Raw genomic sequence first — 17,121 nt, forward strand, 5'->3', positions numbered from 1 at the left:
GTCGGGTTTCAGGCCTGGGCATTGGACAGAAACGGCCTTGGTCGCCTTGGTAGATGATATGAGGAGGGCTCTGGATAGGGGTGAATGCTCCTTCCTTGTTCTCCTCGACCTCTCAGCGGCTTTCGATACCGTTGACCACGGTATCCTCCTGGACCGCCTGGAGGGGTTGGGCATTGGGGACACCGTATTGCGGTGGTTCCGGTCCTTCCTGTCCGGCAGGTACCAGAGGGTAGCACTGGGAGAGGAGGTTTTGGACCCGTGGCCACTTACTTGTGGGGTGCCACAGGGTTCCATCCTCTCCCCGATGGTATTTAACATCTATGTGAAGCCGCTGGGGGCGATCATCAGGAGGTTTGGGGTGCAGTGTCATCAATATGCGGATGACACGCAGCTCTACCTCTCGTTTAAATCTTCACCAAGGTTGGCCGTAGAATCCCTGTCCAAATGTCTGGAGACGGTGAGTGGCTGGATGGGGAGGAATAGGCTGAAGCTGACCCCTGACAAGACCGAGGTACTTTTGGTGGGAGACAAGAGGAGGCTGGGGGTAGTTGACCTGGTGTTGAATGGGGTACGGCTACCCTTGAAAGACCAGGTCCGCAGCCTGGGGGTCATTTTGGACTCCCAGCTGTCCATGGAGGCTCAGGTGTCAGCTGTGAGCCGGACAGCGCTGTATCAACTCCATCTGATACGGCGGCTGCGCCCCTTCCTTCCCGACCATCTGCTCCCATCGGTAGTACATGCCCTGGTCTCCTCTCGTTTAGACTACTGTAATGCGCTCTACATGGGGTTACCCTTGAAGACGGTTCGGAAACTGCAGCTGGTACAGAATGCGGCGGCTCGCCTGATTAAAGGCAGCCGCCGGCGAGATCACATCACTCCAGTGCTGAAGGAGTTGCACTGGTTACCAGTTGTTTTCCGGTCCAAATTCAAGGTGTTGGTTTTGACCTTTAAAACCCTATATGGTTCCGGCCCAGCCTATCTTAAGGAGCGCCTCCAGCAGCACCAGACAGGCCGCTTAACAAGATCAGCCTCGGATGGCCTTCTCTCTGTCCCATCAGCCAGGACAGCTAGACTGGTAGGGACGAGGGAGAGGGCCTTTTCTATGGTGGCCCCCACTCTGTGGAACTCCCTCCCTAGGGAACTCCGTCATGCCCCCTCTTTAATGAGCTTCCGTCGTGCATTAAAAACGTTGTTGTTCAGGCAAGCATTTGGGGTGGGTTAGGGTATTTTAGAAAATGTTTTTATTGTAGAATTTTATTGTTTTAAACTGTTTTTATTGTATGTTGTACATCGCCCAGAGTGGCTGGGTGACCAGCCAGATGGGCGATTAATAAATTTAATAATAAATAATAATAAATAAATAAATACAGTGAGATTAAAGCAACTGACATAAATGCCCCATTATATGCCATATAAGTGCCTGGGAGTAAAAGACAGTCTTAATCTGGTGCCAAAAAGATGACACTGTTGGTGCCAGGTGAACCACAGTGGGGAGAGCATTCCATAATCTGAGAAGGCCCTCTTCCTTGCTGCCACCTTCTGAGCCTCCCTTGAAGGAAGTGCTTGGAGGAAGGCCTCTGATGTTGTTCGTAGCATCAGAGTAGCTTCAGATTCAGGTCAAGAGAGGCACTCCATCAGGTATCGCGGTTCCGAGTTGTGTACGGCTTTATAGGTTATCAATGGCAGTTGAGCCTACAGGGGGCAACCAGATGTCAGGCAGAATTTAGCCTTCTTTAGGCATTCCAGATCCAAGGCTAGTAACTACGTGAGCAGGGGCAGCATGCTAGCACACTTCTCTTCCCTGTGTGCTTACTATCCTTGGATCTGGAATGCCTGAAGAGGGATTTTATGAGTCAGTCAATCAAGTTGATTGATGAAAGAAGTGCAGGGGGTGGGAGGAGGGTGAGAGAAGGTGCCCACCCCCCCGGAAAGACCTGAACCAGCACTGCAAGGCTCCGGTTCCAGGCTGCCTGGACCAAGGAACAGGAATACTCCTCTAAGTGGGTGGGTGTACCCTGCAACATTTTGTTGCAGATCCCACTTGTTCTCGCTAATGTTAAACTCAAGTTTAGCGCTTGAATTGAGTGCTTATCAGTTTGTATTCTCGACTACATACTCAGGAGATGCCCTTGGTATGCAGAAGAACATAACATTTATGAATTAAAAGAAAATGACATTTAGGGGGGAAAAAACCCAGACAGCCTGACAGGAACTTCTCACCTTTAAAAACATATGGGACATACACGACCACCCCATGTTGCCTGGATCCCTCATGTTTTTACCCCCACGTTGCCTGCATTGCACTTGTACTTCTTGAGGGCAACTGTGTATGAATCTTCCCTTGAATCTTGCATCTTGAATAGCATCTTAATAAAAATTTTGAAAAATGAGGTGCAGTACAAGTGGCATGTCTTTGGTAGGTGCTGTAGTAGTAGAGTTTCAACATGTCTTCACTGCTAAAATTAGTGGGAGGTTTCTTCCTGTAGCATCTTTCAGATATTAGCATGGCTGAACAAATTGCAGCCAGGTTGTTCCTTTGTACTGATAGATGAGTCATTTGTGTTGAAACACACACGCATGCGCGCGCGCACACACACTTATCCCTTCTGTACTAAAATGCTGAATGTGTATTTAGCAATGTGGAAAGGCAACTGATAGAATTCTAAGAAACATTTGTGTGCCCTTAGCTCACACTTAACCTTTGCTTGTGTGAAGATAGCAAATTTGAACAGCGATAAGAAAGCAACAAAGGAACGGAAGATTACAGAGATCTGAATAATGTTATTTATATCTCCTGTTTCTAGCAGACCCTAATCCAGGTGTTTACTAGTGTCTGCCATGTGATTGGATCTGTGATCACATATATTTGCTTAGTAAATAATAGCCTAGCTTTGGGTACATTATAGTTAAATGTAATTCTTTTCCTGGAAAGTTGAGTAGTATCTTTTCAGTGAAACAACTGTGACTCATTTTAGTACAAAACAGTAGAGCAATCAGAGTGCATTGTGATTAAACTGCGGGGGTGGCACAGGATGGTGTGTGTGTTGCAGGATGGAATGATTACTGTTGCATAGTTATACAACAGCTCTGAGAATAGCTATCATCATTATTCAGAATAGCTCCATAGGATATCCTCCCACGATAAATCAAGTGCAACTACAGCCCATCTTGTTGTGGCTTATAATACGGTTTTCGCATCTAAAAAGTATTACTGTTCTCAAATTAAAAACAAGTTTCTGTTGTGCTTGAACATTTTGATGAATTACTAGAATAACTGGAATTAGCTAATATTTAATACCTTATGAATATCTAGCAATGGCTAATACAGTGTTTTGTCTTCCTTTTCCTGTTTTGTTTTGTAAATTGGAAACGGGTGTAATGTTGCACAATAATCAGCACCAGTTGGGTTTAATTAGCTGTTTCTATTTTCTAGAAGATTTATCCAGGAGAGAAGAAATACCTCGACCCAAGTAGGTTGCATGAAAGACACATGCTGCTGGTACTACGTCAGATTATTATTTTATAAATAAAAATAGATTATTAGAATGTTTCCTATTAGAATCATAATAGGTTAGAAAGCATCTAAAGAGAAGAAACATCCTGTTTAATGTTACATCATATTTGACCATTTTTTCCTTCCTCTTGATTTGTGTCTGGAACACCTAGTACAGTTCATCATTGTATTTCATTGCTAGTGGCCCATAGATGGGAACCCAGGAGGCTGCCTTCAGACTGTTTTGTCCATCTAGCCCAGTATTGTCTGCTTAGACTGTCAGCGGCTCTCCGGGGTTAGACAGAGACATTTCCCATCACTGGTAACCTGGTCCTGGAGATATCAAGATTGAAGCAGTGAGGTGGCCAAGTTTGCTGATGACACCAAATTATTTAGGGTGCTTAAAACAAAAAGGAACAGTGAAGAGCTCCAAAAGGATCTTTCCAAACTCGGGGAATGGGCATTAAAATGATAAATCAGGTTCAGATGTAAGCAAATCTAAAGTGGTACAGTTTGGGGCAACAAATGCTAAATTTATTTATTTATTACATTTCTATATGACCCCATAGCCAAAGCTCTCTGGGCAGTTTACAAAGATTAAAAACATTTAAAATACTGTATATAGAGATTAAAAGCCATTTACATAAAAACACACACAGACAATATACACAAATACAACATATATGTAAGAACAACTTCAAGCCATCAACCATAACTATAGACAAATCCAGGATCGCTTAAAACTCATCATATGCTACCAAATGCCTGGGAGAAGAGAAAGGCCTTGACCTGGCACCGAAAAGATAACAATGTTGGTGCCAGGCAGGCCTCATCAGGGAGATCATTCCATAATTGAGGGCCACCACCAAGCAGGCCCTCTCCCTTGTTGCTGTCTTCTGAACTTCCTTTGGGGTAGGCAGCTGGAGGAAGACCTTAGATGTCGAGCGTAGCATATGGGTAGCTTCACGTATACTCTGATGGGATCTGAGCTGTTTGTGCCAGACCAGGAAAGGGTTCACGGGGTTGTGATGGATAGCTCTATGAAAATGTCAGCCCAGTATGGAGCTGCTGTGAAAATGGCGAATTCCATGTTGGGGATCATTAGGAAAGGAATAAAAAATAAAACTGCCAGTATCATAGTGCCTTTATTCAAATCTATGGTGCGACCACACATGGAATTCTGCATATAATTCTGGTCACCACACCTCAGAAAGGATGTTGTAGAGCTAGAAACAGTGCAGAAAGGGGCAACGAAAATGATCAAGGGCCCAGAGCAACCCCCCTATGAGAAAAGATTACAACAGCTGGGACTGTATAGCTTAGAAAAGAGGAGAGTAAGGGGAGATAACTCACTGGAAAAGACCCTGATGCTGGGAAAGATTGAAGGCAAAAGGAGAAGGGGACGGCAGAGGATGAGATGGCTAGATAGCATCACCAAGGCAATGAATATGAACTTGAGCACACTCCAGGAGAGAGCGGAGGACAGGAAGGCCTGGCATGCTATGGTCCATGGGGTCATGAAAAGTCGGACACGACTTAACAACAGCAACAAGGGGAGATATGATATAACAACAAGGGGAACCGCCCAGAGAGCTTGAACCGCCCAGAGAGCTTCGGCTATTGGGCGGTATAGAAATGAAATAAATAAAATAAAATAAATATGATAGAGGTGTACAAAATTATGCATGGTGTGGAGAAAGTGGATAGGGAGACATATTTCTCCCTCAGTTATATTCTAACTCAGTTCATTCATGAAACTGAGTGGTGAGAGATTCAGGACAGATCAAAGGAAATTCTTCACACAGCATACAGTTAAATTATGGAATTCATTACCACAAAGTATAGTGATGGCCATCAACGTGGTCTTAAAAGGGGATTAGATAAATTCATGGAGGATAAGGCTATCAATAACTACTACTTATGATGGCTGTATATTATGCCTCTCAATACCATTTGCTGGGGAACATGCGTGGGTACTGTTGTGCTTGTATCCCACTTGTGGGCTTCCCATAGGCATCTGATTGGCCATTATGGGAACAGAATACTAGACTAGATAGGCCTTCAATCTGATCCAGCATGGCTCTTCTTATTTATTTATTTCATTTCTATACCGCCCAATAGTCAGAGCTCTCTGGGCAGTTCACAAAAATTAAAACCAAAGAGCGCACAATAAAACAATACAAAATATATAAAACATTAAAACCACAGTAAACAATACAACCAGAATAAAACCTAGCAGCAGTGCAGGGATTTAAAATACAGACTTAAAACAGCAAAGCTAAAACCATATGTTCTTTTGAACCTGTGACCATCTGTATGCAGAGCATGTATTCTACTGCTGAGCAATGTCCTTCCTTGGTGTTTATTTCATTCTGAAAGGCAGAAACTCACAAAGGGCATTTCATGAGATGAAAGGTTGCAGAAGCAACAGAAATATTTATTTCCGATTCATTGTGATTTAAGAATTCAACAGAATGTGTTTTTTTTTTTAAATTAAAAGCAGTTATAGGCAATCTGGAAAATTACTTTCCATCTGTTATAAGGTTTTGCATGTTTTGTTTCTTGTAACTTGTTTAGTTCTTCAAATATATTGACAAGAACTGGAAAGTCAGAAGTAAAGATACTAGGGTGGTTTTGTTGGGATTTAATCTGAAGTATAATCTGAAGTACATTTATATAAAATACTAATAATTGAAGCTTGCATTCTGTAACCATTCGTCATTGCTCTTAATTGCTATCAAAAGCAGTCTCTTCCCAAGTTCAAGTTGGCAATGAAACCCACATATTCTAGCATTCTGTTCAACACACAGCGTGTGCATCTATTATGAGCTAAACTTTGTGCTCCATGCTTTGACTGTGGGTGCAAAAATGTTCTGTGTTCAGATCTTCCCAGTATATCCTGGACAATGAATGTGCCAAATTTCTAGGTAGCCTGAAAAAGGGACCTTAACCAGTTCCCCATTTTGAGGAGAAACATATAACTGTCCATCCCTCAGACATTTCTGATAATCAGGATGTCTTGTTCCAAGTGTGTTTCAAATGTTTGCTTTCTGGTGGATTAGAAATTGGATGGAATTGGACATTAGAGCATTACAGAAGTCCCCCTATGTGGAAAGCAATGCTGACTCCAGGATTTTGAGGGCCCTCGGGCAAGACAGCCTCAATGCTCCAACTCCCTCAGTGGCTCTGCCTTCTCACCACCATTGTCACCAGTTGTTATTGCTCCTCATCCTCTTTCTCATCATGACTATGATTACTTCTTGCTTGACAAACAGAGAGCCAGTGAGCAAGTAGGCAGTGGCTCCTCCTCACCACCACTGTTGTCAGGGTCAGAGTGAGAAGCAGGTGAAAAAGCAGGTTGCAATGGTGAAAAGGAGGAACACGTCCTTGGGGTGCTTGTTGGTGGGCCCCTGCTGGGGTGTGGGCCCTTGCAGATGCCCAGCCATGCTTACCCTTGGCGCTAGCCCTGGTGGAAAGCAACTGGGATATTATGCCATAAGAATGTTTAGCCAACCATGGTAAAAATGAAGTTCACTTAGAGAGCAATCCCGTGGCCACTAGACACTGTCTAGAGGCCGTAGGATTTTTTGGTTTACTGGCTCCAAGCTTGTTGACAGCGCTCCGAGCCTGGAGCCAGGAAACTGCGCTCCCCACCCCCTTCCCCTCATAGCCTGCGCAGGGAGAATCGCGGCGGCTGCCTCTCCATGCTCATAAAATTGAGCACAGCAAGGGCGAAAAGGGGGCATTCCCGGGGGTGGGAAGGGGAGGAGACCACGGCAGCCCCTTTATGTTGCTTCCTATGGGGTCTTTAGGCCCATTCCTGCCCACTCTCTGCAGCCCTGGCTAAACAGATGAAATCACATGTCTAGCCAAGACTGCAGAGCAGGCAGAGGATCCCCCTCCATGCTCTGCCCGACCTGCATTGGATAGGCGTCAGCCTCCGAGTTTGAAGGCTGACTTCCGTTTCAGTAGGACTGCACCCTTACCACTGTCACATGAAATTAGATTTCCCATTTAATTAGTGTAACACAGAGAAATTATTCACAAATTAGAAGCACAGCCTCCCCTTTGCCATGTTCTACCATTTGTAACTGCAAAACGTATCACTGCAGTGCTCTTTTAAAACAGCGCAAAAGCCAAATCCTCATGGAAATGATAAAAAAGACTGCATTTCGATTTCTGACACCTGTTATTGCCCATCATATTTCATCACAGTACTCCATTGTTGTTGACTTCCATTCTCTGTGATAGGGCTTGGGACAGTTGATGGAAGCTCTGCATGAAGGTGTAACAGACTCTGTGATTACTTAGAAAATGTCCCCAGTATTTCTGCTTACCTTATTCTTAAGCTCTCTCAACAAATGTGGCAGTCAACATTTATGAGATTGAAAACTCTATATTATCCTAAAAGCCAGCCAGATATAGTTGTATCTAATCAATATGTACTACTCCAGTTTGGCTTCCTGCTCAACTCATATTTTTGTGCCAAGCTTATTGCTTCTTTTTTGTTTTTCTTCTCAAAAGTACATGGGAAGAGCCTTACTGGATCACACCAAAGGCTTTTCTACAGCATCCTGTTTCCCACAGTGGCTAACCAGATGCCTCTGGGAAGCCCACAAGCAGATAATGAGGGCAATAGTCCTCTTCTGCTGTTTGCCAGCAACTAGAATTTAGAAGGATACTTCATATCATGGGAGTGGGATCAAGGGGTAACATATCTGAACAGCAACCGTGTGCCTCTACGTTTCGTAACAAAAGCTTTATAATCAGAAAACATAAAAGAGGCTATTCTGTTGTATGAGTTAATGGGGACTTCTTTTTTCTTCACATAGTTTTAGTTATAGAATACATTTTTCAGAAGCAGTTCTGTTTTCCAGCCAATGGATAATAAAGTGTGTGTGTGTGGGCAGTGGGTGGACTGCTAGTATCAGTCTGAGCAATATAAATGTTAAAACATTGATTATGACCTATTTCACTTTTGAGCTGTATTTAATTCTGGCAAAAGGTACAAAATTACCAACCCTGAAATTTATGTAGTCTCTCTTTCAGTGCAATCCTAAACATGTCTACTCAGAAGTAAGTCCCACTGTATTCAGTGGGGTTTACCTCCAAGTAAGTGGGAATACCCCTTCATGGATCACTGCCTTGTTGTGGCGAAGAGGCTTGCGTAACTCAGTGAAGCCATAAGCTATGCCGTGCAGGGCCACCCAAGACGGACAGGTCATGGCGGAGAGTTCTGACAAAATGTGATCCACTGGAGAAGGAAATGGCAACCCACTCCAGTATTCTGGCCAAGAAAACCCCATGGAACGTATCACAAGGCTAAAAGAGATGACGCCAGAAGATGAGCCCCTCAGGTCAGAAGATGTCCAATATACTACTGGGGAAGAGCAGAGGGAATTTCCAAGTAGCGCCAGAAAGAGTGAAGCGGCTGGGCCAAAGCCGAAAGGACACTCAGCTGTGGATGTGTCTGGTGATGAAAAGAAAGTCCGATGCTGTAAAGACAATATTGTTTAGGAACCTGGAATGTCAGATCAATGAATCAAGGTAAGCTGGAGGTGGTCAAACATGAGATGGCAAGATGGAACATCGACATCTTGGGAATCAGCGAACTAAAATGGACAAGCATGGGCGAATTTAATTCAGGTGACTATCATATCTACTACTGTGGGCAAGAATCCCTGAGAAGAAATGGAGTAGCACTCATAGTCAACAAAAGGGTGGGAAAAGCAGTACTGGGGTACAATCTCAAAAACGATAGAATGATCTCAGTACGAATCGAAGGCAACCCATTCAACATCACAGTAATTCAAGTCTATGCCCCAAGCACTGATGCCAAAGAAGCTGAGGTTGATCGGTTCTAGGAAGACCTCCAACACCTTCTAGAACTAACACCAAAAAAAGAGGTCCTCTTCATCATAGGGGATTGGAATGCTAAAGTAGGAAGTCAAGAAATCACCGGGATAACAGGCAAGCATGGCCTTGGTGTACAAAATGAAGCAGGACAAAGGCTAATAGAGTTTTGCCAAGAGAACACGCTGATCATAGCAAACACTCTTTTCCAGCAGCACAAGAGGCGACTCTACACATGGACATCACCAGACGGTCAATATCGAAATCAGATTGATTATGTCCTTTGCAGCCAAAGATGGAGAAGCTCTATCCAGTCAGTCAAAACAAGACCTGGAGCTGACTGTGGCTCAGATCAAGAGCTTCTTGTTGCAAAATTTCAGCTTAAATTGAAGAATGTAGGGAAAACCACTAAACCATTCAGGTATGACCTAAATCATATCCCTTATGAATATACAGTAGAGGTGATGAATAGATTTAAGGGATTAGACCTGATAAACAGAGTGCCTGAGGAACTATGAATGGAGCTCTGTAACATTGTTTAGGAGGAAGCAACTAAATCCATCCCCAAGAAAAAGAAATGCAAGAAAGCCAAGTGGCTGTCTGATGAGGCTTTACAAGTAGCTGAGAAAAGAAGGGAAGCGAAAAGCAAGGGAGAAAGGGGAAGATATATCCAACTGAATGCAGATTTCCAGAGAATAGCAAGGAGAGACAAGAAGGCCTTCTGAAATGAACCATTGTCAGGGTGGACACTGAGCCCATAGAATCCCAGAGTAGTTCTGATTCTGAGGAAGAGCAGTCGCTCCTGGGAGAGGAGCGCGCTCCTCTTTCCCAGGACCAACAGCTGACGGAGATTCCTCCCAACAGCATTCCTAGTTTAGTTAGCAGTCCAGGGAGTGACCAGGCACAGATAGCAGACTTGGTGGATGCGCGACGCAGACGCAGAGAGCGGCGCCAGATGGAGGGTGCGGAAAGGAGGCGTAATGCCAGGTTGGCGCGCAAACAACGGCTGCGCCCAGAGGATCCAAGGGAAAAGGGGAGGGACTCTCCCTAGTCCTTAGGTTCAGGGGTCTGCCAGTAATTCCCTTTCAAACGGGGACCAACCGTTCCAACGTAGGGCATAGGTACTGTGCTGCTCAGATCTAGTTGCAATCAGTATAGTTGTTAAGTTGTAAAAGAAGAATAAAGCTTTGAAAGGAATTCCTTTGTCTGTGTCTGGACTTTGTCTTTGTCTGTGTCTGGCTACTGGATTAGATGGAGAGAGGCCTCCAAGGAGCCCTTGACAACAATGCAAAGAACGCGAGGAAAACAATAGAATGGGAAATACTAAAGATCTTTTCAAGGAAATCGGAGATCTCAAAGGAACGTTTTGTGCAAAAACGGGCATGATAAAGGACAAAGAAGGCAGGGACCTAACAGAAGCAGATGAGATTAAGAAGAGGTGGAAAGAATACACAGAAGAACTCTACAGGAAAGATCTGAATGTCCCTGATAGCCATGATAGTGCAGTCACTGAACTTGAGCCAGACATCCTAGAGAGTGAAGTGAAGTGGGCCTTAGGAAGCATTACTAACCACAAACCTAGCGGAGATGACAGTATTCCAGCTGAGCTATTTAAAATCCTAAAAGATGATGCTGTTGAAGTGCTGCACTCAATATGCCAACACATTTGGAACACTCAACAGTGGCCACAAGACTGGAAAAGGTCAGTTTACATTGAAATTCCAAAGAAGGGCAACGCCAAAGAGTGTTCAAACTACCGCACAATTGCACTCATTTCACATGCCAGCAAGGTGATGCTCAAAATCCTACAAGCTAGGCTTCAGCAGCATGTGAACCGAGAACTACCAGAAGTACAAGCTGGGTTTCGAAGAGGCAGAGGAACTAGAGATCAAATCGCCAACATTCGCTGGATCATGGAGAAAGCAAGAGAATTCCAGAAAAACGTCTACGTCTGCTTCATTGACTACGCTAAAGCCTTTGATTGTGTGGATCACAACAAACTGTAGCAAATTCTGAAAGAGATGGGAGTACTAGACCACCTTACCTGTCTCCTGAGAAACCTGTACGAGGGTCAAGAAGCAACAGTAAGAACCGGACATGGAACAACCGATTGGTTCAAAATTGGGAAAGGAGTACGACAAGGCTGCATATTATCGCCCTGCTTATTTAACTTATATGCAGAGTACATCATGAGAAATGCCAGGTTAGATGAATCACAGGTCAGAATTAAGATTGCCGGGAGAATTCTCAACAACCTCAGATACGCAGATGATACCACCCTAATGGCAGAAAGCGAAGAGGATCTAAAGTGCCTCTTGTTGAGGGTGAAAGTGGAGAATGCAAAAGCTGGTTTGAAACTCAACATTAAACTAAGATCATGGCATTTGGCCCCATCACTTCCTGGTATGTGGAAGGGGAAGAAATGGAAGCAGTGACAGATTTTATTTTCTTGGTCCCCAAGATCACCGCAGACGGTGACTGTAGCCATGAAATTAAAAGATGCTTGCTCCTTGGGAGGAAAGCTATGGCAAACCTAGACAGCATAGTAAGAAGCAGAGACATCACCTTGCCGACAAATGTCCGTCTAATCAAAGGTATGTTTTTCCCAGTAGCAACGTATGGCTGTGAGAGCTGGACTATAAGGAAGGCTGAGCGCCGAAGAATTGATGCTTTCGAACTGTGGTGCTGGAGAAGACTCTTGCGAGTCCCCTGGACTGCAAGGAGGTCAAATCAGTCCATCCTAAAGGAAATCAACCCTGACTGCTCATTGGAAGGACAGAGACTGAAGCTGAAGCTCAAATATTTTGGCCACCTAATGCGCAGAGAAAACTCCCTGGAAAAGACCCTGATGCTGGGAAAGATTGAAGGCAAAAGGAGAAGGGGACAGCAGAGGATGAGATGGCTAGATAACATCACCGATGCAATGCATATGAACTTGAGCACACTCCGGGAGAGAGCGGAGGACAGGAAGGCCTGGCGTGCTATGGTCCATGGGGTCACGAAGAGTCGGACACGACTTAACGACTGAACAACAACAACAAGTGGGAATAGGATTACAGCCTTAACCTTGTAGAATCTTAATAGAACAAGGAAAACGTGAGTGGCAGCAGAGCTAGTGTAATGGTATAACGTGCTTGCCTCACTTGCTGTTAGGAGGCATATCTGTCTGATTCAGTCTTTGAACCTCATTTTTAGAGTTTGTGCTAAAGTGAAAGGTTACATTTTTGTAAACAAAAGAGGACCTGTAAGTTGGATTTTCCAAGAACTGATGTTCTTAGCTTGGAAAGCTGTAGACTGCCTTATTTGGAGCTCTCAAAAATTAAGTATTGGTACTGCAGAGACCTCCCTCAGGTATTAATTCCAATAACAACTTCTTTGTTTTTTTAGAATGTAAACATTTCTTATCACTCACTCCTCCATTCCACTTTCTTCCAGCTTGCCTGCCTGTTCAAGCATTGCTCTCAAGTTACAGTGGTTATTAAAATATCTCTGGTCACTGGTTTTTAACTTTGCAGCAGCCTTCAAATGGTTCTAGCCAATGGCTGGTTTCTCAGAAAACAGCTCTTGCTCCTGAGAAAATGATCAACTCCTGCACAGTGGGGTTGGGGGGTTGGGGGGTGCAGTGGGAAGAAGATAAACAGAATTACTGATGTAGCAAAGAGGAAAGTTTCTGACATGCATAAATATGGATAGGCAATAAAACATGCAGACAAAACAAAACTGGGATGTTAAGACACAAAACTTACTAAAGAATGCGGCATTCAATTTCCTGTCATGTCATTTTGTATAAGCCATACCATTATTCTTAGATAGCATCCATGCCCATAAGCAATATCAGGATCATTTTCTGAAACCAGAAATGACAAATTACCTTTTAAATCGTGTACTAGGTGAATTAAAACAAATTAACTTTTTATTTCTCTGGGTTTGCTCATGGAGGATTTAAATCATTTTCTGAAATGGTAATGTTTTTCTGTTTTGAATGGGAACTTTTCAAAACTTGCACAATAGACAGTTTCCAGAAGCTATGACATTCAAACTATTCTTTTAACTTTAAAAATAGGCTACTTTGTGGCCTAATGTTCAAAGCATTCCTTAGAGGTGTTCTTATTGACCTACTTTACCAGTTTGCAGAGTCATGGTACTTCATATGAATACAATTTGGTTTATTCAGATTGGATGTGGTCTTTGGCAATCGGCAGATTGCCCACATCGCTCTTATTTAGTCTACAGTCCTCAGTTGCATCAGGACTTTTCCCACTGTGAGAGAAAGGAGGTGCAGAAAGGAGCAAGAGAGGGGAAAGATGCTGCCCAAACTCTCTAGTTGAGCAACCATATACACAAACTTACTTCTATCAATTCACTCACTCATGTGCAAATACAGTGATTTTTCACAAAAGTTAATAGAACGTGCATTTTTTAAAAATCAGCAACACGTATCTAACAATAGGAATGTGGTGTTCTTAAGACATGTTTGAACAAGAACTTCCCAGGTTTCCCAGCTTGGTGCTCTATCACTAAGCTGGAAGTAGTGGAAAGCAGTTCCCCAAAAGAAATGTGCAGAGTGATGTGAAGCTTCCTACACCACTATCACTCCACAATTGAGTTGAAGGCAAATACTGTATTTTTTCCCAGCAGTTGCACAGGGTACTTCTTGTACAGTGTAAACACTGCTTTGTACTTGTGGTACAAAATATACTTCTCTGTCACCATTGTAACTGCTGTTAGTCATCCAGTGGAGCTTTTTTGGGTGGTCAGGCCTGTTACACTCTGGCCCACAAGAAACAGAGGTGGACCACTCGATAACCTGGCTATGTTCAATTTGCACAACTCTTTGCAGATAAAATCGATTATATCTGTGCAGACTTGGATGCCATAGTTGATACAGGTCTGGTAGATGTAACTTTGGTTCCTGCTTGTCCAATTACAATGGATATTTTTCAAATTGTACAGCCTGAGGATGTGAACAGGATCCTTGGAGAAGTGAGGCCTACCATTTGTTTGCTGGATCCTTGCCCTTCCTGTCTTATAAAAGCAGCCTGGGTGGTCCTGGCTGAGTGGATAAGGGCAATGGTGAATGTCTCTTTATAGCAAAGTGTGATTCTGTCTTGTGTAAAGGAGGTGATGATAAGACCTTTGTTAAAAACAACAATGTTTATATTAGTGAAAAATATACAGACATGCTTTATGTTAGGGAAAATTACTTGGAAAAATGCATGTATCGGTGAAATGCACATAAAAATGTATATAAAGTTTCATGAAGTTGTTAAAGAAGTTTCCAAATGGTACTAAAATGCTGTTATAAACTGAAGGTGCCAACTTGAGCATCATGGAAAGGCAGTATATTAATGTCTGAAATTAGTAGTAACATCAAAGCAGTTGATAGTTGTCCAGAAGATCTGATCTACATGTGTAGTGGGGATTTTTTGTTGTGACCTGTGGGAAGAGTGTCCCATTTGCTTGCTGAACTTCCTTTTCCATTGCTGCCACTAATGGCACCTAGCAATTTATAAGCTGATTGGCTTATGGAAAGGTAATGACTGGGTAGTCATTGTGCTGACTACACAACCTCCTCTTGAACTGTGGGCCACAATAATTGGTGTAGCTTAACTACAGAGCTTGATGGCACAAGTTCTATATCAGAGGGCACAGAAAAAAGTGTGGTTTGTTGGTTGTCTTGAATATGAGAGAGGGAAAAGATGTAAGGCTATATGGAAGCATTTAACCTTTTCATTGTTTCTTGGAAACATGAAATAGGTAGACTTGGTAACCTAGACTTGATTTCCAGCCTTACTGCGCTGTGATACTTGACTGATAGGTTATCTTCTTCTCTCCAACACCATTCCCTTATATGTAGCATAGGAAAGTATTCATAAAGTATTCGTAATGAAGATTATATTAAGAAATTGAATACATATGCTTATCTTGATCTTTTATTTGTATTCATTTCTCTGTGCAGAAATACATTAGACCTTTACAAAAAACATATAAGGCAGACTATCATTTATAGTAGGAACTTTGGGGTGTATGATGGATACTTTCTCAAATCTTGCTAAACCTTGTAGATTAAAGAGCAAATATAGCACGCTCTGTTCCCTAAGCTTTGATAAGTTGTACTTTAGGGAATCAAAACAGTGAATGCAACATGTTCTGTCCAAAGCTTGTGAGTCTGAATTTCATTTCTCCCCCCTACCCTGCTCTATTTGTAATGATTGTGTGCCTTCGTGCTCCAGGCTAACGCAAGCACAGGAACAAATGTTTGAGAAGTGTGGTTGGAAACTTGCCTGCAGTACCATGACAACTAGAGATAGTGACAGTATCAAAACAAGCTATGGGAGCTTCCATTTGAGTTTCAAATGTGCAGATTAAATGTGCAGGGCAAAATTTAATCCATTGATTATTTTCTATATGAAACTTTTAAGATTTTCAGGTAGGGCATAGGAGGGAGCAGTGCTTGGCCCAGGTGTCTTGTGAATGTGCTTGATATTATTTCTGTGCCCTAGTGGGAGTGCTACTGACACAGGAGATAATAAAATGAACTGTTTCATTCCTCAGCACTGTCAGTGCTTAACAATAATGAGCATTGGGGGAAACTTAATTAAAATCTATGAAAGAGAGCCAAAGAAACCTTTAAAGATAGACAGTGCAAGGTGGGCAGTGTTACTACAACAATTTGTTAATGGAGTAGGCAGCTGCAATCAGAATTAAAAATTACTTGCGGCTTTTTATGTTTAGCAAAAGCTACTAATTAAAGAGAGCAATGACCTGTGAGATTGGCCATGAAAACCATTAGCCATCTGACTATAACTCCAAAGAAAATATTAGCTTTGGAGGTTCCTCCCAGCTGTATCTCCCAGTCACACACTGAACATTGTTTCACTTTATCAGTTATTTCTTCCCTTGAATAACAGTTGCCTGGTCTTAATTCTTAACATTAAAATTAAAAGTGAATTTTAATTCTCGTTATAACAAAGGATTAACACCAAAGAAACGGTAAGCCTTGCATTTATTTATAAGCTGTATGACAATAGCATTATAACAGGTGTTTTAAGTCAAGTGCCAGGTTCTGAGTTTCTGAAGTAACCCCACACAATGGTTTTTTATAGGAGATTCTTGGCTGTTGTCATTGCTCTAGACCTTCTAAGAAGTGGGGGAACATAAAGTGAAAGCCAGTTGTTTGAAAAGGAAACTCTCACATCTCTTCTCTCTGGGGAATCTTTGTGCTTCTGATCTGGGGGAAGCACATATATCAAGAGGGAGCTGCAGGAGTTCCTTTTTTTTAACCTTACAGAAGACGCGTGAAAAACTCTTTCATGCTATCTTCTTCAGTGCCTGTTGCAACATTCACTACTGCATATTATGACTCTCTTAGGTGTGAAATGGCACATAGATCATACATGAGAAAATGCTATGCTTCATATGTCATTTCAACTATACCCCAGTTCCAGTGTTCACATTTCAACTACACCCCATTTCCAATGTTCAACTATACCCCAGCCCAGTTCCAATGTTCAACTATACCCCAGTTCCAACGTTCATCAGCTTTACTGTTGATTTGTTCAGCTGTCTCAGACAGGCCAGGCACCATTAATATCTTGACAACAGGATGCTCCATAACTGGTTATTGCCTCACCTTGCTCTTGAATCATCTGGCTGTACTATCTCAGTTTTTCCATTTGAAATGGTTCTTGCCTACATTAACCTTGAATTAGTCTGTCTTAAGTGGCTTTTCATTTCAAGGATGAATCAGGCTTCTCTTGGGCCAGCTTGACCGC

General features: G+C 42.8%; 1 protein-coding gene across 11 annotated transcripts in view; it reads left to right on the top strand.

The window, feature by feature from the left end:
• The window catches only part of CEP128 (centrosomal protein 128), a 270,101-nt gene that overhangs the window by 158,407 nt on the left and 94,573 nt on the right, over positions 1-17,121 (top strand). The window contains exon 19 of one of the 11 annotated variants that reach the window (XM_084841332.1): positions 3,434-3,574. The exons of the other annotated variants lie outside the window; for them this stretch is intronic. Coding sequence (XP_084697458.1) covers positions 3,434-3,474 — 41 coding nt within the window. The 3' untranslated portion in view covers positions 3,475-3,574. Of the gene's footprint in view, positions 1-3,433; positions 3,575-17,121 lie in introns of those variants that run through there. 11 annotated transcript variants of the gene reach the window in all.

This window comes from Heloderma suspectum, chromosome 1, assembly GCF_057233095.1.
Source record: "Heloderma suspectum isolate Gila_16-S chromosome 1, 16-S_ref, whole genome shotgun sequence".
Classification (NCBI taxonomy): domain Eukaryota; kingdom Metazoa; phylum Chordata; class Lepidosauria; order Squamata; family Helodermatidae; genus Heloderma; species Heloderma suspectum.